At 42.2% G+C, this 13,493-nt stretch overlaps 1 protein-coding gene across 4 annotated transcripts in view; it reads left to right on the forward strand.

Moving 5' to 3' along the window:
- Positions 1-3,801: 3,801 nt before the first annotated feature.
- The window catches only part of KHDRBS2 (KH RNA binding domain containing, signal transduction associated 2), a 340,127-nt gene continuing 330,435 nt past the window's right edge, over positions 3,802-13,493 (forward strand). For all 4 annotated transcript variants that reach the window (XR_009418061.1, XR_009418060.1, XR_009418062.1 and 1 more), the window contains exon 1: positions 3,802-3,918. Coding sequence is in view for 1 of the 4 variants with exons in the window: in XM_059468285.1 (XP_059324268.1) it covers positions 3,828-3,918 (91 nt within the window). In the remaining 3 variants the exon portion in view is untranslated. The remainder of the gene's footprint in view (positions 3,919-13,493) is intronic.

The following is a 13,493-nucleotide window of genomic DNA, read 5'->3' on the forward strand; positions in this document are numbered from 1 at the left end:
CACTGCCTTTTGACTTCAGTTCTTCATAATAATACAATGTGTTTGGATGGCACTGGCAAAAAATACATAATGATTGTTACCTGTTCTGTCTTTGAATAAACTGCAATCTGGTATGCTGTGATCCACTTCATTATCAGACTTAGCAATAAAATATAGTACAGATAAACTTCAATTTGGCTTGACACTTCAGACTAAAGAGCTGTAAAATGTGTCTTTGGTTTTTAGTAGCTGTGAAAAAAATTGATCTCCAAGTAGCAATGAAGTCATGTTTGATGACATTATAACATATATTTCCCGTCAGACAGACTTAAATGCTTTTTTTTTTATTAATGAGGTATAAAGTAAAATTCAGAAAGGTATCTCAAAGGCTTTGCAACTTAAGTATCACTGAAAGTCAATTTAACTTTATAAATTTTCAAAAATGAACTTACGGGGAACTTGTTTCTGTCTAGTTTGCTGTAAAAAGATGTGTAATGAAACCTGTTACTCTGGTCTACGCCTTTGACCAGAAAAAAAGAGTTAAATGAATTTAGCACTGCCCATTGTTTAATAAGCTTAAAGGTGTTTAAATCAAAGCTTCCTGTGATCTAAGTAGGTTAAGAACAATTAAACAGAATAAAGTAACATTATTCTTGAAGCACTTTAGACAGAAAACCCCCAAAATTCATTTTCCATATCCATGACCATATGGTATGTCTTGAAAGCTACCAGGCCAGGATTACTTCTGGGAGGAGGGCTTACAATCATCTTGAAGATGCTTTAGGAGAACACACCTACCATTGCTCTTCTCTCTTTCTGAACCGAGGAGCACCAGCATGAATTGTTCTGAAAAACAGAGGTGCAGAAATACACTCTGATGCCACAGGTGATCTCTCGAGCAGGACAGACCTGAGCTGTGTTGCAAACACATTTCTTCCTACGCTGTTAAACGGGAAGGGAGATCTATTCATGCGGTAAATTGAATCAGGGTAAATTATTAATAAACTATCTTGGTTCTGTGCTTTTCTTTGTTTTATTCGGTTGTTTTTTAAAGCGGGACTTATGTCTTCCCTTTATCCTCACACACAATTTTAGTAAAAGCTGATTGACTATTGAACCTTTCAATTCTGCTATCAGTCTTCTCTGCCTCTTCAGCTGAAATCAACTATTTTCCTGCTCCTATTCTTTCTCAGCTGGGAGCATGGTTCTCAGGTATTTTATCCCTCCCTTCTAGAAATACTACAGAATAATAAGCATCGGTCACCGACATTCTCTACATATTTTTGTAAACACATGCAGTCCCTCAATTATCTGCATGCTGAGTGGAAATTGCATAAATGCTGCCTGTATATGTCTTAGGATTTTGAAAACATTGCAGACCAAATCTTTATGCAATGTCTGTAGAACACATTCAAAACCTTGTGGATGCCATTATAAAGATTTTGCTTTGATTTTTATCTTTTTCATTCCTTCTTCCTCTGCCAACTCCCCCCAACCAAAACAAAACCACAAACAAACAAACAAAATCTAAACACCACAGCATCAACAAAAACACCTCTTTGAAATGAACAGTACTAGGCCATTCACAAATGTATTATTGCAAAAATTGTATATTTCATTACAATAAATACTAAGATAGTAGTATTAGTGGTACATACTAAGAAAGAATAGGGGTTGAACACAAAATGCTGTATGGTGCCATACTCTGCTTGTTCTTGAGGTCCCACAAATGGAGTTTTAATGAGTTGAGTTAGACATCTTTTGTTTACTTTCAAAATCAAAACACATTACTGTGTGGTCGTTTGGGGCAAAATCCTGAATAAATATAACCTAAAATAAATGTATACTTAAAGCTAAACTCTAATTAAAATCAATTTTATTTACCCAAGCTGTAGACACTTTAATTGCCCAATATCTCTAATTCTGCCAGGCGTGGCCGTGGGAGCTGCAGCACGGCATTCCTCGACAGAGATCGCCCCTTTCCCACAGGACCTCCGGGCGCCTGCTGCGCTCTCTCCAGCGGCGCACCGCGGGCCCGGGCAGACATCTGCGGCGCGGTGTGCGCGCAGCGGTGCCCGCTCGCTGGTGCTCCGATCGCATCCTCAGGGGAGAGAGAGGCTGTCTGGCAGCTCCAGCACGGCCCCGCCGCCGATGCCGCACCGCTTTAGCGAGGCGTCTCCCCGGAGCCCGGAGGGCCGCGGAGCCCGGGGAGCGCGGCGGAGCTCGGCGGAGGCACCGCGGGCTGCGCAGGGAGCGGGGGCGGGAAGGACGAGATAAAGCAGCGCTGGGAGGGCCGCGCAGCGCCGCCGCCTCCCGGCTCCAGCACCGCGGACAGCGCCCGGCCAGCGGCGCGGGCAGGCGGGGCGGGCACCGAGGCACGGCGGGCACCGAGACACGGCGGGCACCGAGCCGCGGCCACGCGGAGGGACACGGCCACGCGGAGGGACATGGCCACGGCCACGCGGGCCGGGCCACGGCCGCAACACGGCGGCTGCCCGGAGATCAGCGGCGCGCACGGGCAGGGCGGCCCACGCAGAAACACCGGCGGCACAGGCACAATGAGACACGCGTGGGCAAGAGGGCACAGGGGCACAGACCCAGTGCGCGCTCTCGGGCACAGACACAAGCTCAGAGTCACAGAAAACACCGCAGCACAGCATCACACACACACAGAGTTTCACACAAACACAGACAGACAGACAGACACAGACACACACACGGTTTCAGGCACACACGGACACGCGCCCACGCTCCCACAGGCACAGCGCGGGCACAGCCGCACACGGTCACACACACACGCACGGGCACCACGGACGCCACTCACAGACAGCACCTGTGCTCGCACGGCCGCTGACTCACAGAACCTGGCACACACAGCTGCACGCAGACAGACACACAGACACAGGCACTTGCACAGTGACAGACGCACAGACTGTCCTGGTTCCTGCCTGGACAGAGTTAATTTTTGCCGTAGCCAGGAGGGCTCATGGCCAGGACCCAGAGGCTGTTCTGCTATCACCTCAGGTCATTGCCGGCGCTGGGTTTATGGGGGAAAGGAGTCTCTTAGAGAAGGGGCTCCTTCTGGTCCAGTAAGCCAGGCTGGGGGCTGTGGGGTAACCCCGATTCTGAGCATTTTGCCTGAGAATCACTCGTCTCTCGCTAACACGTTTGTGATTAACATCATGCTGGTACTGTTCATTTTCTTATCTCATTGCTGTTTCCAGTAAATTGCTCTTATCCCAACCCGTGATCTTCACCTTCGATTTCTCCAATTCTGCTCTCTAGCCTGCCAAGGGGAATGGGGAAAAGGGTAGGGGGAGCGAGTGGCAGCGTGGTTTCAGTAGGAGCAGTAAATAAGGGAATACCTGTCCTAAACCACGACCCAGACACAGAGAGAGAAAGGCAGACACACAGAGAGATAGACACACAGAGAGACAGACAGACAGACACACAGGGAGCCAGACGCCGGCGGGCCCCCGCCTGGCGACAGCCAATGGCGTGGCGAGTCTGCCCCCGGCGGTGTGCAGCCGCCAATGGGAGCGGCGGGGGCGGGGCCCGGCTGGCTCCGCCTCCCTGTTTAAGGCCGCGGGTGGCCGCGGGTCGTTCAGTGGCGGGAGGAGGAGGCGCGGGGGCGAAGGCGCGCGAGCGGCGGCGCGCGGCGACCCGCGCACGTGCCCGCCCCGCGCGGCGCGAGGGGAAGGCGGAGGCGGGGCCGGGGCAGCGCCCGCCGCGGGAGGGGCGGCGGCACCTGCGGGGCGGTCCCGGCGCGGCCAGCGGCGAGCGGGCGGCCGAGGGCGCGGAGCGGCGAGCCCGGCACCCCGCGCAGCCCGCCCGGCGTGCCCGCGGCCATGGAGCAGGACAAGTACCTGCCCGAGCTGATGGCCGAGAAGGACAGCCTGGATCCCTGCTTTGTTCACGCCATGCGCCTCCTGGAAGACGGTGAGGCTCCGCCGCGCGCTCCCCCGGCCGGGGCGCTCCCCGCGGTCAGCATTCGGCGGCCGCGGCCGATGGACGCGGAGCGAAATCGGGTTTGGGGGCGGGCGGGACCCGGCCGCGCGGGGGCTCGGGGCGGCGGCGGTTCGGGGCTCGGGAGCCGTCCGGCAGCGGCGGCAGCGGCACAGAGTGCCCCGCTCCCCGCCCGCCGTGCGCCGGCTCTGCCGCGGCTGGGTCCGCTCTGCGGGAAGCGCTCCCCTGGCTCCCGGGCTCACTTACACAAAGACAGATGCTGGCGTTTCATTACACTCGTTGTGTCCTGTTTTCCACGCTGAAGTAATAAGGTTTATATGGTAATACTATTATGCCGTTAATGCGGCGCTGTTATAGTCGGCTGCGCGATGTCAGACATTGATTGGATATGGCTTATCAATTTCATGACAGTTTCATCCAGGACATGATGATTTCCTCTTGGTTTTGTGCGGAGATCAGAATACACTGGTTATAACATTTGGTTGCTCACTGTAATTCGCCCTGCTTTCCTTGCTTTAGTTGGAGTACAGTTTTAGTTCGACCTGAGCTAGAGGTTCTTTAAAAAGTTTATAATTTAGTCTCTCTTTTAATAACTGTTCAATATAGTGGTTGAGTGAAGACCTCGTGGTATGGAGTTTCAACTTTTGCCAAAGTATAATTCATTAAGTTCCTCTTATACATGTTTTCATTCTTAGATTTTTAATAGTCTTTTTAAAAAACCCTGTTAAACTTGGAACCTAATGTTGAAAAGAAGTAGTAAAGAATGATGCATAAATCAAGATAACCTATCAAGCTCTTAAATGAGATTAAAGCAAAGCAGTGTATGGTCAGACCCTTGAAAATCACACATGCCAATAAACTCACATTCAGAAGTGGCAAATAATTTCCCAAGTTCCGTTTATGACTTAAAGAAAATCATAACTAATTCAGATTTACCATGCTAAGCAGTAAGTGTTTTTCCTCTGTCAGCAGTTTTTATATTGTCTTTCCTTAATGTATGTTCTATTGATTGTGAATGAAGATATTGAGTCCAGGTTTTGTTGGAGTGCTTCTGTTTGATTGCTTTGAAATTCATACTGAATTTCAGTATGAATACAGAGCCATTTAGTACTCTTTTGTCATAGCTGCCTTGCTGCTAAGGAGGCAGCCATGCTGCTTTTTACAGTTGTTATTTTAATAATCATACTGTAAACAAAGTCCTTATTTCTTAGAGGAATATATTTTTTGAGCCTTGCAGTTCGATCTTTTCCCAGAGGGGGGAAGTATCCACTGAGAGCGTGTATGTGTGTCTGGGAAAGGAGGAAAATGCAGGAAGGACAAAACTAAAAGTAGGCAAAGAAAAGTAAAAAAAAGGAAAATAAAATTGGTTTTTCTAGGTATCAAGTTCGTGCAGAAGTTGCGTTTTGAGCAACTGTGGGATTGAGTAAATGAACGGTTTTCTCATTCCTTTTTATCATAAGTAGGATTATGCATTATTTCACTAGATTTTATAAGAGATGAAGGTGAGTTGTCTGAGAGAATGCAAATGTCAGATTCACACCAGGTACCTGGCATTATCCTTCAAAACACCATCTGTCAAGCTTTCTAGAGATTTGTTTTACAGTCTAACGTATGATGACTCTTAAAACACAACCATGGTTAGAATGTTACTACTTAAAGAAAATTACAATTAATGCACTGGTTGCTGCTGGGTATAAATACAAAGGAAATTTATTGAATGGGCAGAATTTTCTTTTTTTGGTGCCAGAAGAAAATGGGAACTTTCAAGGATCTCTGTAGTAGTGAATAATTCTTAGGTTATATTCATGATAAAACATTGTTTCCAGACTCTGGATTTCTGTTCTTTAGAATGTAATGTGCAATCAGCTACGTCCATAATGATGCCAGCCAGGTGTTCTGTTTGTGGCGTCCTAAGCATTTTTGATTGCCAGTACATTTTGTGTCAAATGCTTAAGTGTAGATTTGCTGTGGAGCTCAGAGCCTCAAGCATTCACTCTGACTTGGAAGTGCTGTGTTGTTTCATGTTGGCTGCTAAAACCTGAGGTTGAGAACAGTTTTGTTGTGAGAAACCGCAGAAGGGCACACAAGCAATAAGTATTCCAGAAAAATGCATCTGATTTGCAACAGTGGATTTACTTGTAAAGATAAGACTGCCCATTTTTCCCCAATAATTTTTTTGTTTGTTGGATTCTGTTGCATGGTTTTTTGTGTGTTTTGGTGTACTTAACCAATATTAAAACCAACATATTACTTATGTTTTCAGTATGTAGGTCTGTGTCCTTCAGGTTGACCTGTGTCAGATGCATATTTGAATCAGTAGCTATTTATCCCTCACTATTAAGGGATAACTAGAAATCACTTATTTTAGTCCTTACCTGGATCTGTTGAAATCCCCAGAAAAGGGACATTTCCTTTGGCAGAGTATTTGCATATTTACCAAACAACACAAAGAAAGGTGAAGAAAAATGTACAAGTGCTGTTTAAATACAAGGAGTGGAAGCAAAACCTGATTTCTTTAAAAACCACTGTGGGAATCTGTTGTGGATTTTGACAATGAACCTAAGTCTCTGAATGGCCAATTTAGTGCCTTAATCAGGAGATGCTTGATTTCCCCATGGGTCATAACCCGTTTCATGTAGAAGTAGGTCCTACATGACTGTTGCACTGTTAACAATTGAAAAGTCATTGGTAAGTCATCTACTAGAGGAACTTGGGAGTGGCTGGTGATATTTGCCTCAGCCCAAGTTTTTTCAGACTTTAGTAATCTGCATTGAACATATGTATTGTGAGAATATAATCCATTCAGTAATGAAAATTAAAAGCCTTTTAATTGTAATAGGTAGTTGAACTCTAAAGAATAGGCTAATCTCCATCTACTGGAAAGGGCTTTTCTGTATCAAGTGAACTGTTTTGTGTACTAGGCTGTTACAGGAGCTGGAAGAGTGTCCCTGTTTCATGTATAGCTTTAAATTATTTTACTGTATACTTGTTAACAGTAGTTATTTTCTCAGGTGCGATTATTCTGCTTTTAGTCAGGAGATGTCCTGATAAATGTATGAGGTCAAGTAATGCTTGGTTAGATTAAAAAAATGTCAAAAGTGACGAGCATGTTCTTGAGCAGCACCGTTTTTTACCCAGCTTGTGCTTATACTGCAGCACAGTCCAGAGCTCCAGAGAGAATGGAGAGCCTCTGTTCTAGTGCTGCTCCCTGCCATGGAAGCTGCCAGCTCCTTATATGTGTTACTTTTGCATGATTGTACATATTTATTGCTTTGTGTAAGATGTCTGTGGTTATGAATATAAAAATAAATGTGTCACTTTAGCTGTGAAGGTGTGGATGACAAAAAGATACAACCCGTTGGATAGTTCAAAACCAGCTTTATATCAGCATTCCATTTAATAGGCTAAAATGTCAGCTAATTGTCTGTGTACTTTTTGGGGTCAAGCAAATTAAATATATGTATGTGTATATATATATGTGTGTGTGTGTATGTCTTTATTTATATGTATGCAGCTTTGGAATATCTTGCTTAGTGTTTTGTTACCAGCTCTGTGTTTTGTAATATAAAGATAAAAGAAAAAGACCTATTGGAAAGAGCTGGCCAAAGGAAGAGCATCTCTCCCCATGGAAATATCAGCATTACTAGGGTAATGAGGTAGCTAATTTCTCTCTCTTATAATGAAAGTGCAATTGACCTCAGAATTTCAGCTGGCATTCTGAGGCAATGAGAATCAGGCCTTTAACTTTAATCTTGAGTTAAGTCCCTAGATCATTCCATGTGCCACAGCAGAGTTTGTTAAGCCTCCAAGTGGTGTAAATTAGGCTCATATAGCTCAGCTATCATCCACGTACAGGCTTCTTGTAGGACAGGCCATGCTTATTCAAAACATTTGCCTTTACACTGAGCATTAGTAGGGTCTCTCATACAAGCCTGCAGTAGTAGTTCCAGCTAGTAGAAAACTGTTGGCATAATGCAAGTTTATTTTGTCTTATATTCAGGATTTCCTCTAATACACTGTCATATGTAGGTTTGGGATTTCTTTGGACTGTTGGAGATTGTTTTTCTTTTCATATAGAAATGCAGCTTTAGTTCAGGAGTGTGTGTTTCTGTTAAAAACCTGGGATAATACTAAGGTTGTTGTATGCAAATTATTTGTCTTGCAAATACAGAATGTGACAATCATATCCTTAACCCTAGATGTGAAAGGCTTATGACTTAATAAAACCAGGCCTCTGATACTTTTTAATTTTTATAACTTTTTTCATTGAAAACTACTTGTGAAAATACGCTTGCAAATTTATGAGTTCACTTGTCTCAACAAGCCTTTCGATTAAAATAAGATTAATGTAAATGTAAATTCATATAATAATATTAATCTGTGAGTGGTCACTATTCTGCTTATTGTTTCTTTTATTCTGATATTTACATCAGGTGATAAGAAATCTGTATTCACAAAATAGTTGGTATTAATCATTGTTTGCTTTGCTGTCTCAAGAAATGCACTGTAAATTCCCAGTAGATTGACTCAGGAAACATGCTAATATTCAGAGCGTGTATTTTAGGTACCTTGGTTTCATTAGAAACTAGATTTGTATTGATCGTTTGGAGCCTTTTCAAGAGAAAGTGCAAACTCTAGATGAATACAAGATACTTAGGATTTTTATAAAGTAGTGATGTGCTAGGCATTACAGACTTGGTTCAAAGCTGACTAAAGTTAATGGGAATTTTTCTGTTGCCATTAGTGGGCTATCAGGCAGTCCTTGTGATACAAATATGATCTATTGACTGGTATAGCCAATAGGACATGCTTTTGCCCTGCAGAATGTAATGCAGATGAATCCCAAGTGATTACCAGATTTATGGAAAACAAAACATAAAATGTTAGAATGAGTATAACAAAGCAAATGTTATGTTTATATTGACTCCAGCTTCTTGTTCATAAAAGGCATTCTTGCTTCAGAGGAGAGAAAAAAGAAATTATAGATGTGATTTAAAAAATAGAAATAACAAAATTCTTTCAGACATCTGAAGCCGCTTAGGACCATTTGATCTGTGATCTTAGAAAACATGTACTTTGAAACACAGTAAATTGTTTTGCAAAGAGGCAACAATACGAATGCAGTAATTGAAGATTAGATTCTGATACCCTGGTTTAAAATAAAAGGTGCTTTGCTCTTTAAATAGTGCTGTTTGAATCAGTGGGCCTGCTAAAGGTGCAATTTAGTGCAAATAGCAGAATTTAGTACCAACTGTTTAAGGGAAGGTCAAAGGTATTTGCTGAGGTTTATCTGGATGCCCAGAGCCTCATTAGTAAAGTACTAGTTTTTTGGCAACGTGAATATTTTTTTTGAAGGAGAATATTTTTCACTTGTCCAGGGAATTTTTTAGTAAATTTATGTCATATTTAGTCTCCTTGGTGTGTACATTCAGAGTGCAACTGCTGTAACTGTCCATCTCTTTTCCTCTATACCTTGAAGTAAGCATTTTAAAGTTCAGAATTTTGGAGACTTGTTAATATTTGCAGTTAGTACCAAGAGAAGGCAGGATACCTGGATAGCTGAGTAAAACATTCCTGTCAACTGTTAATTTCCTAAGCACTGAACACCTGTGTAATGTGTAGAATAGAGTGGCCATTCGTAACCAGGAGGTGGCATGATTGGGCTCCACATGCCAAAATAGAGCTTCATATCCTGGCACCTTCTGGGAAAGGGCTAGCTGGGTCCAACAGATACATCCAGTTCTTCTTCACTGGATGTATGCTTTTCTCATTTAGGCAGTGTGCAGACAATACATACTGACCCTGAGATGTGCTGGAGCATGCTGGGCTAATTAGTAGTCTCTAAACTCTGACATGATCAGCAGTGATCTGTGCATGAGCCTTCCAATAAAGGCTAAACATCTGCCTGACCCTCCCGAGCAGTGCCGTGAGAGTGAAGCAGTTCCTGCATGACACAAGGACACAGGTCTCAGGCTCAAACTATGAGATGTCTTGGGCCTTACTTTAGAAGGCATAAATGTCGCTGCTGTTTGGTAGTTCTTCTCCAAGGTTTATTAAAATGGGAATATGTTTCACCTTTCTGTGCCTTGTAGCTGTACTGTAGGCCACACATGCTGCTTTTATGGAATAGTTGTTTTCTGGATTGGCAGGGTCACTGCAGTCACCTGGTGCCTCAGTTTGGGGTTAGAGTGCCTTTTCAAAAACAAGCTGTTTTTAACTGTCTCAATTAAATTTCTTTTCTCCAACAAATTCCTGAATGTGGAGGAAAATTCAGTGTTGTCACAGCTGGTCTTAGAATATACAACTTTTAAAACATTTTGAGAATAAATAATAAGAGGAGTGTTTTCATCAGGGATTTGAGGTGTTAAGAAAGCATTCACAATAGAAAATAAAAATCAGTTTTGCAGGTGGACTCTGCTAAGCATTGTGAAGGTATGCATTCATATTTTCTTCACCTTGCATTTTTCAGTCCTTGGATGGGTATCAGTGCACTACATCAGAATAAGCAAGGAAACAGATAGTTTTTAAAATGAAGTGTGTCAAGTGTAGAACTTTACTGATGCTGCAGTTTAATCTTTGGCTGCATAAGCAAATAAGATTGTGCAGTCTGACCAGAAAAATGGAAAACCTTAAAACTCGTGTAAAGATCCGATGTGCATAGTACACGGAGTCTTGGCTTGTGCTACGTATCTTCAGTGACTGTGTTCTAAAACTCCCATCTGTGAGATGTAGACTGATGCTGAATCTCATTCTAATCTTTGAGATCTCGACATGAAAAGACCTTGATAAGAAATGTGTAGTATTCTTATTACTTTTGGTACAAAATTACTCTTTTTAAAATTTGCAAGCAGAAATAATCCTGGTTATTACAGTCCTCTGTAAATCCTGTCATATTTTAATTAGGATCCTGCTGGAAATGAGTACAGCTATTTCCTTATCCTAAAAAGGGCTGAAACTAATAAAAACTAGAAGAATTATTTAAGACTTCCAGCAGATTAAAAACTTCCAACTCCCCCACTCCCCTCAAAAAAAAAATCCTGAAATAATGTATGCCTGTTCCTAATTTCACAGCCTTTCCTGTTGAAAGGGAATTTTTTTAGTTTGAATATTGAAAAAATTATCAAGTGAAACTTCTAATAATGCTAATATGACAGTTTTGAAGATCATCCACGCTTAATTAAGATGGTACAGAGTTTTGAGAGTCACATATGGCTGCATATGATATAACCAAAGACATCTCAAAATTGTCAAATGCTCTGCTTGCGCTGGGCATTCCTGTTTATTGTCCTTGGGTTAGCATGATGCAAAGGCCGAAAGACACAGGGCAGGTCACTGCTGTTCTGGAATTTCTCTGCACCTGCTGAAGTGTTCATCAGTTATTCTAGCATCTATCCCTTCTTGTAAGGGTTACACTGACAGATGTAGAAAAAAGTCAAAAGCTTTTGATTCATATAATACTTCAAATTCTGGCTATCAATGTAACTGTTAGAAAAAATAATACTATGTGCTAGTCTGTGGATTTATCAAAACATGCGTTCCTCTTTGCTCTGCTTTAGATCTGGAAGAGAATGTTTATTTGTTTTGTAGTTAGAAGCATTTTGGCTTTGCTAACTGGTAAAGGCAGGTGTGTCTTCAGCAAAAGCAAAAGTAGGGGTCAAAGCCCTTGACTCATAATCAGTCAACTTCCGAAGAGCAGCACTGCAAATCAAGGAAAAACAGTTTTCCTGAGAGGTTTGAGCACTGGGGAAAGAAAACAAATCCTGTAGTTTAATGTTCCCTGGGATTTAAGTGTAAGTTTCAAAGCTCTCTTTCATATACTTGAAGTTAGAGAGCTTGTCATCAAATCAGGGACCTTGTGCGTGTTTTAAAATGGCTTTTCAATACTGAAAAATTGAGTTAACTTACCTCTCCCAGTGCACATTTTTGTCTCAGTGTTTCTGCTAATGTAGGCTCATATTGCTGATTTTTCTAAATATTTCTAAGCAAACTTGTTTGTTGCATTTTGTCTTTTTTGAGATTGTGGAAAGAACATTTTGGTGTTGTCAGGGGTTGCTCTGAGGTCAGAATGTGAGCTCTAGTTGGGCAAAGAGTGAGACATTGTTCTTCCTAAATACTTAGAACTACGCTGATTTGCTGCGGCCATGGTGCTGTTTCCTTGACTTTCCCATTTTAACCTAAACTGATTTTTCTCCAGTTCTTCTGAAAGGAGCAGCACCAAATTTAAGTGACTTACTGTCTCTTATTTTGTTGTTTGAGGGGCAGACTAAGGACTGATGAAATAAATTCCAGGAGACCTTTCTCCTTCCTGTCTTTACACAGCTGTTCAACAGGAAAATGCAGAGTTAGTTTTGGTAAATGATGCTTATTATCCTGGTGTCTCCATAGGGCTGTAGAACTATCTAATAGCTTTGTCTTTTGCATGGGTACAGATTGGCAGTTATTCACAAATACTTGTATGCAAGGTGGCAGGATTTGACTCATTGTAAAATTTGAAATAACATCTTCCTCGTACATGTAGATCCAAGTAAATAAATTAATTTTATCAATTTATTTGTGCTCAAAAGCCATTGGTGGGTAATCTGCCACACCCAGTTCATATATTGCATGGACTGCTTTTCCCCATCCTACACTCCTGTTTAAAAAGATCATTCTGTCTTTGTAAATACAATATTGCAGAATGCCCTGATTCTCTTTGGTATTTTAGGGGGTGTCCAGATGCTGTTGCTGCTGTTAGAGGAGTGATTGGTTTGTTCTTGCTGCAGATGGTTTACTGTGAACGCTAACAGATCAGGTTGTGCATAAGTCTGTGAAGAAGAATTTTACTCACCTGTGTCAAAGGGGTCCAAGGTCAGCAGTGAATGTGGGAAAACAGGTGTTCATGCTACCTATTTTATTGCTCTTCTTTTTCTGAAGACTAAACTGGGAGGTAACCTGGAAATACAGTAGTTTATGTTGAATTGTGCATGACAAAAAGATGTTCGTGCAGTACCAGCTTGCTAGAATACACAAACCATCTGTTCAGCACAAAAAGTCTTCTTGCTGCTCCAAAGTGTGTGAATAATCTGGAATGATATGTCAGATGCAAGGGGGAAGAGAGGACTAAGTTTTTGCTAGAAATATTTTGATATAATGCCTTTTTTAAGGAATGTTTGTACTGTAAGCTTTCCAAGTGCTTCTTGTGGTGGAAGTGGGAGATGTTTTCAGCATAAAGTGGAAATGGAGCAGCTTGGTTTTGACACAAAGCAGGAACTTGATGTGATTCTGCATCCATTTAAACACTTAAGATGTCCTGATTTGGAGGCAAACAGAAAATAATTAGAAGCTGCTATGAATTGTAAATATTACTAACATGGAAGATCTCACTTGCTGTTCAGTCTAAAACAGGGAGAATAACTGTAACATAGATTGTTGTGTTTATTTACTCGATAATTTAATGCATGTAGGGGTGGCAGACACCTATGGAGTCCCTCTGAAGGCATGCAATACAATAGTATCAAAACAATGTAATTCTTAAAAGAAGCTTTTCAGAAAAAATTGAATTTCATTTA

The sequence above is a fragment of the Ammospiza nelsoni genome, chromosome 3 (genome assembly GCF_027579445.1).
Source record: "Ammospiza nelsoni isolate bAmmNel1 chromosome 3, bAmmNel1.pri, whole genome shotgun sequence".
In the NCBI taxonomy this organism is placed as follows: domain Eukaryota; kingdom Metazoa; phylum Chordata; class Aves; order Passeriformes; family Passerellidae; genus Ammospiza; species Ammospiza nelsoni.